This window comes from Gymnodraco acuticeps, unplaced genomic scaffold, assembly GCF_902827175.1.
Source record: "Gymnodraco acuticeps unplaced genomic scaffold, fGymAcu1.1, whole genome shotgun sequence".
In the NCBI taxonomy this organism is placed as follows: domain Eukaryota; kingdom Metazoa; phylum Chordata; class Actinopteri; order Perciformes; family Bathydraconidae; genus Gymnodraco; species Gymnodraco acuticeps.
In genome coordinates this window covers 102,055-121,368 of record NW_022990186.1, presented here as the reverse complement: position 1 = coordinate 121,368, position 19,314 = coordinate 102,055, and the positions used below count along the sequence as shown (strand labels likewise).

General features: G+C 44.0%; 1 protein-coding gene across 1 annotated transcript; it reads right to left on the bottom strand.

The window, feature by feature from the left end:
* Window positions 1-1,857: 1,857 nt before the first annotated feature.
* On the bottom strand, window positions 1,858-17,776 carry LOC117547262 (zinc finger MYND domain-containing protein 15-like). Its single transcript, XM_034217853.1, is given in 14 exon segments — window positions 1,858-2,032; window positions 2,893-2,920; window positions 2,923-3,046; window positions 3,865-3,923; window positions 4,221-4,280; window positions 10,187-10,246; window positions 10,440-10,556; window positions 11,167-11,262; window positions 11,342-11,382; window positions 11,384-11,480; window positions 14,974-15,104; window positions 17,123-17,308; window positions 17,479-17,537; window positions 17,540-17,776. Coding segments are annotated over 14 exon segments (1,446 nt in total). The 5' UTR covers window positions 17,753-17,776.
* Between the last annotated feature and the right edge of the window lie 1,538 nt (window positions 17,777-19,314).

Here is a 19,314-nt window from a genome sequence, read left to right as displayed (position 1 = left end):
GAACTGCTACCCCCACGACCCGACCACGGATAAGCGGGAGAAGATGGATGGATGGATGGATTCTTAACCTATCATTGAATTTATAAACTCTTATTTAAATGATGTGTGTGTGTCTCTGTATTCCTGATGATACACTGAGAGAATGAGCTCATAGGGCTGCTGATCACCATAAGCTAAACAGTCTGTATTTTGCATTACATTTGTATAATGTAAGCTTTGTTGTTACTTTGCCTGTAGGAATACGAAAAAAATAGTTAGATATACTGAATATTATTTGATCTATTCCACCACTTAATCCCAAATAATGTAGAGGTGTATTATAGGTGCCTTAAATAACCCCTTATTTTATAGTGAGATGTATTTTTATGTTCATATAATAGTGATTTCAATGCCACCCCAAAATGATCACTGGTTCCATCCTGGCCACCCCACTGAAAATGTCCTGGCTCCGCCACTGATGGCTGAGTAGATGTACATTAAAGGCCCTCATACAGACTCATATTTGGCCCTGGACACATTTGAAGTGTAGGACTGTTTCCAACACATTGCCTCTGATTGGTCATCCTTAGATCTGCATGAGTTAGTCTGCATGTGTAAACAGGACAAATAACAACAAGTAGGCTATGCAGTGAGTCAGTGACTTGACTGGTCATGTTTTGTCTTTAAATATTCATGTCCCCTGGCTATAAAAATGCTATTTCTTTCAGTATCAACAATGCCAAATTGTTCTCTTTATAAATGGTTTGGTCTTTAAAATTGTAAACAATGTCCATTAAGGTTTCGGATGGTTTCATTTAGCATTTAAATGTTCTGTTCAGCTCGACCAAAAGTCCATAACCAAAATATATTCATACATAAAATTGCAAATTTGCATATCTAAAAAGCTAGAACAAATATATGTTTTAACTTTTTTGTAAAATGAATGTGTTGATTGTCAATTATTAAACTAACTGTTTCAAATTATCGTTAATATATTGTTTTTACGCAGTTTTTTCATCATGCTTTTTCAAATAGAGCTGCATCTCACTTCTTTAACACTAGAACCGCCAACGGGTACATTTTACCCGCAGCTGTTTTTTGATTGTAGCATATGTAGGCCATATTAAAGTCTCCCAGTCCGTGACTTTTCCTGAAAGTGTGTTATGTAGCACCCTCTGTTGTTAACAATTGTCAATATGAAGTCAGATTGAAAAAATCGCCAAATAAATGACCATTTATACCCATATCCGCCAGCGGGTAATATTTACCTCATAGAAAATGCAGCGTAAACATGACGTGTTGCTATAGCAACGCCTTTTGTCTACTGCGGTTCCTTATAGATAGATATATTGATAGAGAGAGAGAGAGATAGACAGATAGATAGTTATAGATAGTGTAACATTTTGGAGAATACAAGATCTTGGATGACTGAGCTCAAGTTGAGGACGTAATGCATGTGTGCAGGTTACGTGACTTGAATAAAGATGGACACTCGGAATGAGAGAAGTAGTCCGCCTCATCTGTTTATGTAGACAATTATATGTCCATAGAACAGAACATTATAGATAGATTGATAGATAGTTATAGATAGAGAGATTTGTACCTAAACAAAACACAAGTCTAACACCAAGCGTTTTTAAATCAGCACTCTTAGCGATATTTTATACTTCATGCTATCTGCACAAACTATATCATATGAAAATCTGAGAGTCCACAGATTCTATTGGTATACGTTTCATCCCTGTGCGATCAAAACTCACTGTTCTGTATGATAAATAAAAGAACATTGTACCTTGAAAATCAATAGCGGGTACATTTTACCGGTTGGCGGTTTTAGGTATACAGCGACCTCTGGCGGTTCTAGTGTTAAATGGTATTTCATTTGTCTTTTCCCCCCTCTCTGCCCCAGTGCTGCTCGGCCTTCTTCTCTCTGAAGGTGCGCTGCGGGGACAGGGAGGCTGAGGTCAGGTCACTGAGGGGTGTGTCCATCACAGGCGGCTGCCGATTGGCTGAAGGCTTGTACATGAGGTGGAAGATAAAGCCGTTGAAATATCTAGGAAGCAAAGTAAAATAACTAGGAGTACAGAATAACTAGATTAAAATGTTACAACGCAGTGATGAATGGTAAAGATTGTCCAATGCGTTGTAGAAGTGAGAGCTGACATGGAGTCAGAGTTACAGTGATGCAGCAAAACATGTTGGAATCTATCGCATCATACTATTTCATTGAAGCTGTGACACAACATTTAGCAAAATAAATGAGATGTGTTTACTCTAAAGCAGAGGCTCCATGACCTTCTGCTGGACTATCTTTTATGTTTTTAAAGCATTTTTGACATACATTTGAACAAGAACTGTGTCAATCCACACAGATTCAGACATGTATTACTTCCTGCATTTTTGTGAGTCACTTTCTTTATATCAAAGAGATTCAAATCAAATTAAATAATTGTCTCTTAGGTTAACTGCAGGTGTTTCCTGTCATGACCTGTTTGGTGGACTGATAGAAATGTGCAGCTGCCATGAAGCCCTTGGTCTTACAAATCGCTTTTATAAGAGCCTTTTACAACAAAAACATTTGGTGGATTAGGTAGAATTTAGATTGAATCCAAGTCCAGTAACAAATGCATTTTTCAAATGTATGTTTATATCATGTTGAATAATTTTGTATTTGGCTCAAATTTGACTAAAGTAAAAACAGAACGATAAACCAATCAGTTTTATCAGTGGAAAAGATAGAAAGGATCCATGTTCAGAACCTGCAGCTGCAGAGTCAGCACTCCACACATAAGGAGTGAAACATTCATGTGATTACACATTTGAGAATAGCTTTTCTGCTATGAATTGAATCATTCCTCAGCTCCAGGTTGCCGGGGCCTACAGGTGGTGTAAGACAGTTTTAAACTCCCTCACCGTGGCAGCCGGTTGTCTCCTCCGTTCCTGCGCAGTGGAAAGAGTTGATGGTGGGTCGGGACACGGTCCCCCCGGTGGCCTCCCTCATCACCTGATCACTGCGCTCACATCGCAGCTCGCTCATCTCACAGAAGAAGGTGGGGACCCTCAGAGACTGATGGACACAGAGCTGTCAGTCAGGCTGGGAGTTGTGCAGTGGAACGGTGATGTCATTAAAAAGGCCCGTTTGAGTTACACCTCTAATTGATCGTCAGTTACAGGATGGTTCCCATATCGGCTCTACGATTATCAAAGTTATTTTTGATTCTGCAACCTATTTACGTTCCTACCATCCCCACTTTGGCAGGCTTAACCCTTAAATGGTTTCTGTTTCCTGTGGATAGTGGCATTTGACCGGCTTTGTCCATGTGTAAAACGGGCTTAATCAATATAGGAGACCAAACAGTGTACAGTGTAACATGGGCATATTATGGGTGTAATAATGGTGAAACATGGTGTAATAGCGGTTTTCTAATGTGTAATGTGGGTGTAATAATGGTGTAATAAAAGTGTAATTACGGTATACTATGGGTATAATACTGGTGTAACATAACTGTAATATATGTCTATTAACAGAGTTATATGGGTGTAATACGGGTGTAAAAACTGTGTAATAGGGATATATTTTTGTGTAGTAAAAGTACAATATGCGTATAATTTAGAAAATAGCAATACATACATTTTCGAATAATATGTGATTGCCCATTTAAGGGTTAACACTACCATATTTGCAATGGTTGGTAGGACTGAGATCAATGTGGTCCCGGCCCAGTCCATTGTCTTAAAATCACAAACTGTATTTTTGACATTTCTGCTATTGCTGAGGAAAAGATCCAGGCTGAAAAAGACCAGAATTTCCAATGACTTTTTTCTACTGACAGTGTGATTTGTTGTCTGAGCCGCCCTGTGTTGTGTGTTTCTTGTATTTGTAACCTGGAGTTTTGGAAGAGTGCTCAACCAAGAGTCATTTTGCAGGAAGGCAGGCTGGAAACCTGTGGACGAACAAACACAGATCATAGAACAGAAGCTCACAGACAAAGGCTTAAGAAGTGAGCTTCCTTCCCACCATTCAACAACCGACAATACATTTATCATTCAAATAAACACATGAATACAACTAAAACAAGCAGCCAGTTTACAGTTTGACACACACACACACACACACACACACACACACACACACACACACACACACACACACACACACACACACACACACACACACACACACACACACACACACACACACACACACACACACACACACACACACACACACACACACACACACATGACCAGGTCGGGCGGGGGCTCCTGCGGTGCAGACTCACTCTGACGCCCCCCCCTGGCTGCAGTCAGTGCACTGATTATGAAATATTCATAGAAGATAAGATATACTTTACTGATCCCAATCACAGCAGCATTGATAAGACATTGGGCATGAATTAACAAATGGAATAAGACAATAAAGATATTCACATCAGCAGTAGAAGATAAACAAAATATGAAGGATGTATATCTAGAGATTATATATACTGAATACACAATATAAATATACAAATATACACAATAGAGGCAGTGCTTGACCAGCCTATCAAACTCCCAAAATGTGAACATTGAATACAATATACTTCACATTTACATTTGAGTTAGCACATATATGTAGTTCTCAGTGTTGGAAGAAGTACTCCATTACTTAAGTAAACGTAGTAGTATTGTAGTCAATGTGGACCAAATGTAGATACTAGAAACACTGTAGTAAAGTACTGCATTATACCACATCAGCATATCATGTGTTTTTATATGTACAAAGTAACAGTGAGCGTAAAAAAAATAATGTAGTCGAGTAAAAGTACAATATTTGCCTCTGAAGTGTAAAGGATTAGAAGCATAAAGTATTACATGGAAATACTCAAGTAAAGTATAAATATGTCAAAAAAGTACTTAACCTGTTAAGCACTGAGCCTGTTTTTCAGGTCTCAGGCTCGAAAATGACATTCCCAGAACAAATGACCATATCTTCACTTTTAAAAGGGTTAAATTAATAATCTTTTTTCTCAAAATAATGATACACCTGTGAGTTGGATGTAGAAGAGTCAGAACAATATAGATGTTTTTTATTTTAAAGAAAATTCAGATTGAACATGGTAAAAAACTGTAAATTATAGTGTCCGTCCAAAAATTCGTTTTTACTTATAGTGAAAACTAACCTTGGATGATGGGTTAGTAGACTAAAAGCTTTAGGAATCCAAAGTAGCCTACAACATATAATAAGTACCCTGTATCAAGATTGATGCAAAACAAGTGACATTTGACCTTTTTAGTGAGGTTTAGCAACAAAAAAACACTTCTGGGGTCATTTGGGTGAATTTTCCATATCTCTGGCCGTTGCAACCTGATCTCACCAGAATGTGTGACTCCACCACGACTCCTTAACACCGCATTGCGTGGTGGAGTCATGAACTTTGCTACATTTACGTGTCTGCACCACGCAAACAACGCCAATGTAAAGTGAATGAAGCTCCTTTGTCGTGGTGCACACACACATTTCTATAACGTCCAGCAGTGAGCTTTTATTCTATTAAAATCTACTTTATAGCTTGTAGTAACTCACGGGAGGCTTCTTTTATTTTATTTGTATTCATAACAATTTGGATTTTTCGTCAGAATGTATTATGGCAACCCTGTCTCATAAAAATTACGTTCCCACAGAACTAAACTGCATTCTCAATTACGTTTAGCCAGAAACATATTTTCTCCCACGTTACGTTTCTTATGAACGTATCTTAAATACGTTTATTTTCTAAATATCTTTGCCATTTATTTTCTTGCTTATAATAATGATAATAGTCATTTATAAATATCATTTTAGAGCACACATTTGAAATCAGTCGGCGAGGCTGTAATTTCTCCAGCTGTTACTCTCATGAACGAGGCAGAACATAATAGTTTTAACATGCCAAAAAGCTGCTGTGTCGTTTATTGCACCTCAAACATTAAAACAAATCCAGAGTTACGTGTTTCTGTACTTCCTCTAAGAAGAAAGGACAGTAACAGAAGATCTCTGTGACGCCAGATGTGGTGTTGTTAATGCGATATGATACCCGAAAAAAAAATGCAGTTTAGGATGGCCGAAGACACTACACTACCCATAATCCCCAACTATCGTTTGGGACTACAGTCCCGTTGACAAACCCCGTGATTAATCTTCAAGCTCTGGGATTGGATGTTGGAGTGGCATTGCGCCAAGGTTACGCCGAGCGTCAAGCTCTTTGAAATGGAACGAAACCACGGCAGACTATTCAAAACTGGACTTGAACGCCCCCCCAGAACTACACATGCTGGCTATTGTGTTTCGCAACTTCTCTATGGCACATCTACTGGGAATTGTAGTTTTAAAAGACGTTTTCGTTTTTCCCAAATTAGAAGTTGCCAGTATTAAACTGTGTACAGCCCTGGAGGTTTAGGGGATGTGTACAAATGTAAAACATGTAATTACTAAATGGGTGAAAATCGCTTGTGTCCATAATGCGCAGCATTAATATATACCCACATGACAGCTCATTGTTACTTTGTAATTGTCACGATCTGTCTTTATGGTGTTTTGTCTTGTCTTGTTTCATGTTTTATTTTGTAAGGTCTTCACCTCCTGTCTTGCCTGTTTCTGTCTGCGTTGTGTCTTGTTTGGATTTGTCTGTGGTTCCCTGTCGTTAGTTCCCTGGTGTGTCTGATTACCCAATTGTGTTCACCTGTGTTTTCTCCTTCCTCCTCACCTGTGTCTTGTTTGTGTGATTAGTCTTGTGTGTATTTAAGTTCTGGTTTTTCTGTCTGTCTTTGTCAGTTCGTCTTTTGTCATAACTAGTTCGTCGGTGAGTGTTCTGTTCTGTCTGTTATCACCTAGCCTTGAAATAAAGGAACTTTCACTTTAATCTGCATTTGGGTCCTACCTGCTTCACACACCGTGACAGTACGAACCGACCAAACAAATGGACCCAGCAGATGATCCATGGGAGGTAGAATTACAGCATTTTACCTTCTATCTGGCTTGCTGCTTCGATTGGTGGAAGAAGCGTCCAGTGTTCGGCAGAAGAGGGCCGCTCTGGTAGAGGCGCACCGGTTGGCAGCAGAGAAACTATGTTTTGTTGAGTTCTTACCCGACTGGATTTTGGACTTCCTTGAAACATGTGATTCCCGGCCTGCTAGCCCCAGGCATGCTAACTCCATTTCTCCCAATTCCCAACCTGGCACCATACGCCTTGGTGGGTTCCGCCTGAAGTCAACCCGTGCTTCTGCCCCAGTTCCTGCTCCTGTCCAGGAGTCGTATTCCGGAACTCGTCAGGCTTATGGAGGTCCACGGAGTATTCAGGAGGCTGCTAAGAGGAGTCGTCGCAGGGCCAGGCTGGCAGCCCGAGCCCCAGCGGCCGTTGTTCCGGCTCCAGTGCAGGCCCCAACAGCCATGGTTCCGGCTCCAGTGCCGGCCCCAGCAGCCATGTTTCCGGCTCCAAAACCAGCCCACACAGCCATGATCCAGGCTCCAGTACAGGCCCCAACAGCCATGGTCCCTGCACCAGAGCTGGCCCATACAGCCATGGTTCCGGCCCCAGTTCCAGCCATGGTTCCGGCTCAAGTACCGGCTCCAGCAGTCATGGTCCCGACTCCAGCACCTCGGTCTCCTGCTGGCTCCCCAGCCGACGCCAGCTCCCCGAGTCTTGTCGGCGTACCGGCCGACTCCAGCACCTCGTCTCCTGTTGGCTCTCCAGCCAACACCAGCTCCCCGAGTCTTGTCGGCGTACCGGCCGACTCCAGCACCTCGTCTCCTGCTGGCTCCCCAGCCGACGCAAGCTCCCCGAGTCTTGTCGGCGTACCGGCCGACTCCAGCACCTCGTCTCCCGCTGGCTCCCCAGACGACGCCAGCTCCCCGTGTCCTGTCGGCGTACCGACCGACACAAGTTCCCTCTCAAGTCCCCTCTCCAGTTCCTACCCGAGTCCCCTCTCCAGTTCCTACCCGAGTCCCCTCTCCAGTTCCTACCCGAGTCCCCTCTCCAGTTCCTACCCGAGTTCCCTCTCGGGTCCCCTCTCGAGTCCCCTCTCGAGTCCCCTCTCGAGTCCCCTCTCCAGTCTCCTCTCGAGTCCCCTCTCGAGTCCCCTCTCCAGGCTCCTCTCGAGTCCCTTCTCGAGTCCCCTCTCCAGGCTCCTCTCGAGTCCCTTCTCGAGTTCCCTCTCCAGTCCCCTCTCGAGTCCCCTCTCCAGTTCCCTCTCCAGTCCCCTCTCCAGTTCCCTCTCCAGTCCCCTCTCCAGTTCCCTCTCCAGTTCCCTCTCCAGTTCCCTCTCGAGTCCCCTCTCGAGTCCCTTCTCGAGTCCCCTCTCTAGTCACCTCTCAAGTCACCCTTCAAGTCTCCTCTCGAGTTCCCTCTCAAGTCCCCTCTCAAGTCCCCTCTCAGGTCCCCTCTCGAGTCTCTTCTCAAGTCCCCTCTCAGGTCCCATCTCGAGTCCTCTCTCGAGTCCCCTCTCAGGTCCCATCTCGAGTCCCCTCTCGAGTCCCCTCTCGAGTTCCCTCTCGAGTTCCCTCTCAAGTCTCCTCTCGAGTTCCCTCTCAGGTCCCATCTCGAGTCTCTTCTCGAGTTCCCTCTCAAGTCATCTCTCGAGTCCCCTCTCAAGTCTCCTCTCGAGTTCCCTCTCAAGTCATCTCTCGAGTCCCCGCTCGAGTTCCCTCTCGAGTTCCCTCTCGAGTTCCCTCCTCTAGTCCCCTCTCTAGTCCCTCCTCTAGTTCCCCTCGCGAGTCCCCTCTCGAGTTCCCTTCTCTAGTTCCTCCTCTAGTCCCTCCTTTAGTCCCTCCTCTAGTCTCTCCTCGAGTCCCCTCTCTAGTTCCCCTCTCGAGTCCCCTCTCGAGTTCCCCCTTAGTTCTCCTCTCGGTTCCCCTCTCGAGTCTCCTCTCGAGTCCCCTCTCGAGTCACGTCTCAAGTCCCTACCCAATGTCCTGGTCCGTTGGAGGTTCTGCTGGGGGTCCTGCCAACTCCATGTCCTGTCCCGTTGGAGGCCCCGTCGACTACTCCTCTGCCGGGGGTCCTACCAATCGTATGTCTGTCCCGTTGGAGGTCCCGCCGTCTACTCTCCTGCCGGGGGTCCTGCCAGCTCCTTGTCCTGTCTCGTTGGAGGTCCCGCCGACTACTCTCCTGCCGGGGGTCCTGCCAACCCTTTGTCCTGTGCCGTTGGAGGCCCTGCCGACTACTCTCCTGCCGGGGGTCCTGCCAACCCTTTGTCCTGTCCCGTTGGAGGTCCCGCCGTCTACTCTCCTGCCGGGGGTCCTGCCAACCCTTTGTCCTGTGCCGTTGGAGGCCCCGCCGACTACTCTCCTGCCAGGGGTCCTGCCAACCCTTTGTCCTGTGCCGTTGGAGGCCCCGCCGACTAGTCTCCTGCCGGGGGTCCTGCCAACCCTTTGTCCTGTCCCGTTGGAGGTCCCGCCGTCTACTCTCCTGCCGGGGGTCCTGCCAACCCTTTGTCCTGTGCCGTTGGAGGCCCCGCCGACTACTCCTGCCGGGGGTCCTACCAACTCCTTGTCCTGTTCCATTGGAGGCCCCGCCATCCTCTGTCTCGCCGGGGGTCCTGCCAATCCCGTGTCCTGGTCCTCTTCCGTGGGGGATCCTGCCGAGGCCTGTCCCACCAGCTCCGGTTCCTGTCCTGCCCGGCCTCCGGCGCTGGCCCGTCAGCGCCTTCCTGCCCGGCCTCCGGAGCTCTCTGGTCTTTGCCCTCGATCCCGGCCCTCTGTGAGCCGTGGTCTTCGCCCGCGATCCCGGCCCTCTGTGAGCCGTGGTCTTCGTCCGCGATCCCGGCCCCCTGACTCTTCCTGCCGCTGCCCTCGTCCTCGAGCCCGGCCCCCTGACTCTTCCTGCCGCGGCCTTTGCCCTCGAGCCCGGCCCCCTGACTTTCCCGGCCGCGGTCCTCGCCCTCATGCTCAGCCCCCTGAGTTCGCCCGCGATGGCTTTCGCCCCTCCATAACCCCCACCTTGAACTCTGCCTTGCCCCCGGGCCGTCCGCCCGAATACCCCTTTTTGAACTCTGCCTTGCCCCCGGGCCGTCCGCCCGAGAACCCCTCCTTGAACTCTGCCTTGCCCACGGGCCGTCCGCCCGAGATCCCTTCCTGGTCCTCTGCTGTGCTCCTGGGCGGTCAGCTCAGTCCCGTCCTCCTGACCCCCTCCACCCACCCTGGTGGCCTAGTGATACTTTAGAAGGCAATATAACGGCAGATAAATCTCACCCAGAAGGTGACCAGAGTTTGGGACTCCCTGTAGGACTCGATGATGTGGATCCTCTGGAACTGAGAGATGAGAGACACAAACACACAGCCACACCAACATAGACTTTTATTCTAAATTAATGTATTTCGTACTCTAGCGTTACTTCAAATTGCACTGTTTTTATATATTTAATACAGCCTTAAATCAAGTTTCAGCCTTAAACAAATCCCTCGCTCCTCCCTTGTTGAGAGGTTATCCCTGTGGAACACTCACATTGCCTGGGCAGCAGGGAGGTGATGATGTAGTAGATGGAGAGGGTGGAGCTGAGAAGGGGGGCCACGTCAGAGCTCAGACTGAGGCCTCTCCACTCATAGTACTGACGCCACGACACTGAGAGGAAGTACAGCACACGCATTAGTGCTAGAATCTCTATCATTGTGTGAGTCAAACCCTTGTGCCTCACTAGACACATTTTCCTCTTTTATTATATGTTTCATTCTCATGGCTGTTGGTGGCTATGGTGTGAGTTTAATTCCGAACTTTAGCTCCTATAATTCTCTAGTAAACTTTGAAGCCAAAATACAGACACTCAGACAGAGAAAGACTAAAATGTCCCCATTGAAACCCAACAGGCTCCAAATCTAAAGCCATATAGAATTGTGGCTTTTACTATTTACTATCCAATTGAGCCCAATTGAGCCCAATCCAATCGATACAATCCACTAATGTCAATGTTGTTGCAATCCATTGAAATATCACAGAATGTGGGAGGGAAAAAAGAACATGAGTAAAAAAGAATTACATTTGTGTGTTTCTTATCCTAAAAACGTATGTGAATATGAACATTAGGATCAGGATTTGTTGTTGGTTTGAATATTTAACTCAGCCTAAATGGAAAATAATATTAATTGAATACATTCGTGACAGTTCTTGAAGCATCTTTAAAGTGAGGCATGGGGTTCATTTGATAGAAACATATTCAGTTCAGATGTTCTCCTACCGAGGGGTTCACTGGGACTGGTGGTGTTGTTGGGGTCTGGTCCACACATCAGTATTTCTGCTTCCTGTTTGAGAGGCTGGTAGGCATGGCTGTGACCTGGACACACATTGATGACATAACATGTATACATCTCCTTCTCTTTATTCTTATTTGTTACATCGCTGTATATTTTTACCTTCCAGCCAATCACAGAAGGAGTCTGCGCAGACGGAGTGAACCAACTCCAGTGAACTGACTCCAGTGCAGCCAGTAGCTGCTCACCAGTTTGTTTTTGAACAGGAAGTCCTCCAAACTGAAGTCCTCAGATGTGACTTCTAAAAGGAGAAAGGAGAGGTTTAAAGTCAAATGGGAGATTGAAAGGGATGGAATAATAGTTCTATCTCGTCCCTACTGACCGCCAGAGGCGGTGCTTTAGCACTGGATATGTCCATTGCACGCATGCACCTTACGAGTACCAATAACAACAAAGTCACCTGTGACCCACGTGACACCGGCTATATCAGCTAGTGTCATCAGAGGATCTGTTCCTTTCATCCTCTCGCTGCGCGAGAGTACCGTGGCTACAATATTGTAGCCTACAGCGTTCAGTTGGAACGTTTGATTTAAGGATTTCTCTGCATCCAGTTGGCTGCGTGCAGCTTCGCGACTGATCCAGTCGGAGCAGCGGGGTTACCCGTCCTCCAGGAGCTGTGGCCGGCTGCGCAGAAAACTTCAACGGACAGGTTGGTGTCGGCTTGGTCGATGACGGCAGTGTTTCCACTCCCTCTCCCAGCTAGGTTGTCCTAATTTCTGTCTTGGTTGCTACCTGGCTTGAACTTTCTGGTGACGGCAGCGTTTTCGCCCCCTCTTCCAGGAGTTGCCCTTGTTGCGCTCTCTGTACTTTTCTGATAGCGTGGCGTCTTCTGGCACATTCTCCAGGTTCTACCGGGTCAATGTCGCCACCCCCCATCCTTTGGGCGTGGTCCTGTTGCCAAGCTCTGCTGCTTCCAGCTAGGTGAGTATTAGGTTTCTTCATGACATGGTTGGCATAAGTCATCCAGTGCTAGAGCACCACCTCTGGCGGTCAGTAGGGACGAAATAGAACGATAGTTACGTCTGTATACGGTTCTATGTGTCCCGAATGACCGCCAGAGTTTCCTGTCACTCAGAATCCTTGTGTGCTCGCGAGAAGATTCTGGGAACAGATCCTCTGATGACACCAGCTGATATAGCCGGTGTCACGTGGGTCACACAGGTGACTTTGTTGTTATTGGTACTCGTACGGTGCATGCGCACGATGGACATATCCAGTGCTAAAGCACCGCTTCTGGCGGTCATCCGGGACTCATAGAACCGTAGTTATAGACGTAACTATCGCTTTTTACTGACTGACAAAAGGAAACCAAAGAGAAGAGGAATTTTAAGTAACTTTAAGTAACTTGTATTATTTACTCCTGCAGCTTAAATAGACACATGCAATAAAGTATAATGTGCCATATGAATCTAAATCCTGCATGTTAACATCTAAGGCATTGTATATTTAAATGATAGGATCATGCTGTGGAATGTGTAAGAAATTTAGATGAAATATTACGGTTTTAATTAAAGGTGCAGGTAATTTTGGAGGAACCAGCTCGAGTGCGCTAGGATTTGAAAATACACAGCCAGAACAAATCTGCCACTTCCTTACAGAGCCCCTCCTCCAACATACACGAACGCGCACATGACCAATGAGGGCACGAGATAAGTTTGTGCACAGATGGAAGGCTGACAGGCAGGAAGGCCAAAAAAATACAAAAAATGGCGAAGCAAATTAAGTTGTTTGACTGTGGGGTAAAAATTCGTCTAACCCGTCAACATCTCAAACGAATGTTCAAAGTGATTCAACTGATAAAGCGCAAGATGAACCCGAACGAAAAGCAAAGAGGAAATGTGTAAAGTCTTGGGAGGCTAAATATATATTATGTACATTCTGCTCCGTTTTCCATTCACTTCTGGTAAAAGTTCCTTCAAAATAACAGTCCCGATCTTATTACTACCAAAATAAAAGTGCAAAATGAAACTTTACCATAGGAAAATATTGGCATACAAAGATTATCACTTATATAAAAAGGTAACATATTTTAAATATAGTTGGACATATTAAAGGTAATTTACAGCATTAATAATTAATATCTAATTCTGAACTGTGAATGATTTTCATTTATTTAACATTAGAAATGTACTAGTCTGACCAATCCAAGACTTCAATGCTGAAGGGCCAATGGATCTATGGTGGGGGTCAGCACAAAGGTCAAGAAAACCCACATTTGAAAGGGAGACAATGGATGACCAAAAAACTAGTGACTTGCTCAATTCATTTGTGGATCTGTGAAGAACATGACAACAGCTGCACTACTGGTATTTAGTATACCAGCAATTGAGGGTGGACAAGTTTACTACCACTTACGTTTCAAATAATTGTGTTAATTACTTATTGTAAAGCATTTGAACATTCTTTTGTGTCACACGTTCATTATTAAGTTGATGTATAACTGTATAGTATCTTAATTATTTAAAATATAAGGTGACTAAAAATGGCAACCGTATTTTCAGTTTTGGAAACCAAAAGCTGATGCCTGGTTGCCAGCCTGGCAACCACTTTTAAAAGTTAGCGTTGAGCCCTGCTACCCCACCTTTAAAGCTGTTTTATTCTGAAAAACCGGAAGTTCACACTCACTCTTAATTTAAAACTTTTATTCTGAAAATTCTTCATCTCCGGTTAGCATTAGCATGTGGCTAATCTTACATTTTTGAGAAAAGTGAATTTAAGGTGAAAATGACAGTGTTGCACACTAAAACACACTGACTTTAACACTACATTTATTGACGCCGAGATGTTATTATTGCTGAATATTAAATGAATGTACATGAATGAGAAGAATATGAGGAGAAAAAAGGCGTGTGGAGTTATACAATAAACACACAACGTCTAAATCTTTTTATTTACGCAATATCAGACACAGAAGAACGAGGGAGAGGAATACCCCCCCATCGTCGAAGCAGCCAATGAGAAGAGGAGCCAGGAATCGCATATACAGACGCTCCACGGAGAATTGGCCTCTCTCCTTCCTCCTCCCGACACCACGCCTTGTTTTGACTTCCTCTGTCTGATTCAAAACCACGTTACTTCAATAAATTACCCATTTGAACTTTTCCGGGACTGCATTGTCTCTTTTTAACTTCCTGCTGGGTTCGAGAACAACGATCACGATCTACAAATTGGTGACCCCGACGTGAGCTCGAAGATCCAGGAGAGAAAACTGCAGCTTCGAAGGAATTTCTACGAATCCATCTGACACACTGGGCCCAAATACATGGTAAGACAGAGCCACTTAAATCAAAAATCTTCAATAGTTTACGTAGGAAATATTAGATGTGTGTTTGATGTTGAGTAAACCTCCTGAGAAGAACTGCTTAATTAATGTTAAAAAACTAATTTTGCAACAGATCTAAAACGTGGCGTTGTTTTGAAGCGGACAAGGTGAGTCTGTTTTGTCTCTTTGTTCTTTCATCGGCGCCGCCCGAAATTTTTTGTGTGTGTTTTTAAGCCGGAATATATTAATGTGTGTTTTTAATTAAGAGTGTTTAAAAGACAGTTAGAGACTGCTTCCTCTGTCTGATTCAAAACCACGTTATTTCAATAAATTACCCATTTCAACTTTTCCGGGACTACATTGTCTCTTTTTAACTTCCTCCTGGGTTCGAGAACAACGATCACAATCTACAAATGTTAAGTGTAAAAGCCTTAACTGAATAAGGTTTGTTTCTTTGGGAACATCAGTGTACCTGCAGTGAAGCTGAACGGCAGCTCTGCCAGCCGGGCTCCCTGCTTCATGTGACGGCTCAGTTTGGCACACCAGTGTTTGGCATCTGAGAGGAAACACTCACCACAGAAAAACACTGCCTTACAGCGGGGGCTGCGGAGAGATAAGCAAAGCAGGCAGTTAAAGATAGAGGGAGGGGGAAGAACATAAGGTTCCAGAGCAGAGAGGCGAGCACCATAGGAAGAACCCAGATAACAGAGAGAAGGAGGGGAGAGGATATGAAAACACTGCAAAGCACACTGGAGACTTGTTATCAACACAAAGCATGTGGTAGAAGGCAATATATATAGACATTTTTATTGATTGGGATAAACCCCTTGAGATGCACCATCTCGTTTTCAAGGGGGTCCCGAATATGTAAATATGGCAATATGTAACACTGAGAGGGAAACAATGGGTGGCAGCATTTAAAGAAGAACTTCTTGTCCTGTTCACATGATTAATATGGTATACCCCAAACTGTATATTTTAAAGATAACATTTAACCCTTACTGTAAATGGTTTCTGTATCTTGTGGTCACAGTCATTTGACAGCCTGTGTCAATGTGTAACATGGGTCTAAACTAATTGTAATATTGGTGTAATATTGATGTTATATGTGCGTAATATGGGTGTACTAATGTTGTAATAAGGGTGTAATATGGGTGTAATATTGGTGTCATACTGTATGCATGTAATTTGGGTGTAAAAACATTTTAATAACAGAGTAATATGGGTGTCATATAGATGCAATTGATAATAGATCAAATGGATCTTAAGAGTGCTTATATGTGCTTATATGTGCTTGCCCATCTAAGGGTTACGTTAAACTACAGGTAAATCTTATGTCATGCACCTGTTAGGTAAGAACACAGAACTGTACCTGCAATCCTAAAACCACATCTGTACATAGTTATGGGTTATATAATTATAATATTGATCTTAGAACATGAAGTAAAATTCCAGACTTCAAAATGACATTTAAAAATGGCAATAAGTTAACTTAACTGGACTTTCTACTGAATTAATTCCTGCTGAATTTGAAGACAGTATTTGTGGGTAATGAAGTGTATTCCAGATATTCTGACATTCAGCTGGGTAACTGACTCTTTCATTGGCCGGCTGCAGTGCCAGGTTGCCAGGTGACACAGGAATGCTGTTAGCTGCTCCACATGCTGAGCGCCTGCTGAGGGTTAGAAGAAGTCTGAGCACAGAACAGAGGACAGAGCCTCAGGCAGAGTGAGTCTGTACAGGCAGCCAATGACTGACCTGCAGTCAGTGCTGGTGACCTGAGGCTCTGTTTTGATGTAAAGCCTCTGACAGGGGAGACAAGCAGGACCCCAAGTCTGCTGATAGCTTCACTGTTTCATGGTGGACTCGAATGTTCTATTTTTAATTTGTGCAATACAAAATGTCTTGCAATGTTATCCAAAAAACTGATGTTAATGTCATCAGCATTGATTCAGTCTGACATGGCTATACCAAGCCTGGGGAAATAGCTGTATTATATGGTAAGTGGTTTAAGATATTAACCCTGATGCTGTCATTGTCAGGGAAAGCAGAGGTTAATATATACACTCAGTATATTTAGACTTTTGGTGCTACAAATGAATTGAAATGGAACAATTGGAAGCCATATCATTGTTTTTTTAAATCTTAAGAGAAAAATGATCTTGCTTAAAGGTGGGGTAGGTAAGTTTGAGAAACCGACTCGAGATACACTTGTTGTTATATTCCATGGAATGCTCTTAACATCCCGATAGCAATGAATATCTGAAGTGCTTTGACAAAAAATCCATAAAAATATGTCATCTCTGGAAGCCGTAGTACTGTAAAAAGCACGACCAATCATTTTAGCCGGCCCGGCTAAAGTAACTGGATGGCCTACCTGCCTGTCAGCCTCCATCTGGGCACAAACTTATCTCGTGCCCTCATTGGTCATGTGCGCGTTTGTGTGTGTTGGAGGAAGGGCTCTGTAAGGAAGTGGCAGATTTGTTCCGGCTGTGTATTTTCAAATTCTAGCGCACTCGAGCTGGTTTCTCCAAAATTACCTACCCCACCTTTAACATACAGTATTTGTGGAGCTAACGTCAAAATCGTTTTGACATTATTGTCAAATTAGGCGCTCTCACCACTCCTGCAGCCGGCTAGGGAAGGAGCGTCTCTTGCAGTTCTGACAGTAGTTTATCTGGGGCAAGCGCAGGCTGACTGCTGAAGGGCCCATCTGGTCTGGGGGCTCACAGAGTCTGAGGGCCCGGGGACACAGCTCCTCATCCAGCATCTCCTCTCCCTTTTTGAGCATGTGATCGCGCAGCAGCCTGCAAGTAAACAGAAAGAGATCAGTCAGTTGTGGTGTACTGATCTTATTTCAGGAACCGTTTCCAATTATAAAGCAGCACATTTACCAAGATTGCAGTTAGTGATACATGTAGGGGCATTCCTGTGATGTGTAACTACAAAATATCAGCAGCTGCTGTTTGTGTCCCACCTGTGCAGGGTCTCGTCGTTGACCTTCAGTCTTCAGGGTTGGCGTGGCAGCCCCCCCCCACCATTGGGGCATCCATGCACCTCTGCAGCAGGGTCACAATGTTGTAAAAAGTCCTGTCTTCTACACTGTCCCCTTCAGCGAGGTCTGTACTGCAGGGGGACGACACTTTGTCCAGCACATCAAAACCCAGGGGGAGCCCCGACGCATCCGTCACCATCAGGACACTTTTCCCCTCATATTTCTCTGCAAAGAAAAGAGTGACACCTGTGAGCATCTGTAACTGGACAACATTTAATTGAATTATTTCTTGACATTTCTATGGGATATATTGTGCTCCCCACCAAACTCAAACATCCAATTCAATTGATCAGCTTAATTCATAATAATAGTGGATTATGCGACTAGCTTGTTCCCAGTTTGCAAATCATTCTTTTCTCAGACTCTTTCAGATGAATAGACATCAATCTTATGTTGGTGTCGTGATTCCTGGTACTAGTGTTAAAAACTGAGCTGGAGTCAGGCTCAGGACGTAGTTAGCCTATGTTAGCTTAGCTTAAAGACTGGAGCAGCTAGCCTTCTACATGCTAACAGTTTTTAAGTGGTAAACTAGCTTAGCTTGATCTGACTGCAGTTCCTTACTACCACTCCTCCAACATTTAACAGTCTACATGTCACATAAACTGAAGAATAAGCCAATTTAAATATTCCTTAAACACTCTTGTGAACACAACCTATATACACACTGAAGTCAGATATTCAAGTATTACAATTATAGGCTTTTAAATATAAAAAGAACACATAAACCATTATAGCATATAGGTATTAGGTCAGCTTTAACATAACTTTCCATTAAATGTTAACAAATGTTAGCTAACCATGTTATTCTACTTATTGTGTGAGAATGACTTCCTTGTTATAAAAATGTTGGATTAGCTAGAGCCAAAAAGGGATTCATAAATAGATATATATTAACAATATATGGAGTTATTGGAGTGCCATGAAACATCTGTGAATACATTATTAAATAAATGTGGAAATATAAAGAGGAACACTTTGAGAATACAAGTAAAACATAAAATACAATAACAATTGTATCAAATAGAAAAACAAATACAAATAAAATAATAATAATAATAATAATTAGCAGTATTTTAATTTAACTGTGCTGCATTTCATTTAGCATTCTATTTGTAGCTCATCTTATTGTATTTACTTTATACTGTAGTTAACTTCTCCTGAATCTTTGAACAATAATAATAAATACATTTAACATGACTCTTGCTTTATGTTACTACCATAACTCTAAACACTCACTCAGTTCAGAGAGGGGTATCCCCATAGCTATATATAAACACTAGATGACTCACCCGCGCTGCTGGCCAATGGAGACCGACGTTGCCACATGGCGGCCATCTTGCCACAGGCAGCTCGCTCATTCATAACATTATGTCTATGGTGCACTATTGAAATAACCGCGTAGATTGCTCAATTTTCAAACGGTTTGATTTGTTATAAACTGTTAATTGTAAGTATTAATATGTCTGCATGTAACTGCACTATAACTGTTCCACATTAAGAGGGCGCGATAGGCGTAAGGAGGCGCAGCTATTGTAGCTGACGTCAGGTATCAGATATAAGGGATTGTTCCCTCCCCTTCTATCTCTCTCTCTCTCTAGCTCTCATGGAGAGCAGGTCAAGTGGTGCAATGCACATATGAAAATAAACCACGCCAGTTAAGGCTAAAGAAGACCTCGTCGTCATGACCAGTTTATTGCTATACATGTGACTCTGTCAACAGGTTATGGGCCCAGATCACGGAAGAGCGAAATAACGATA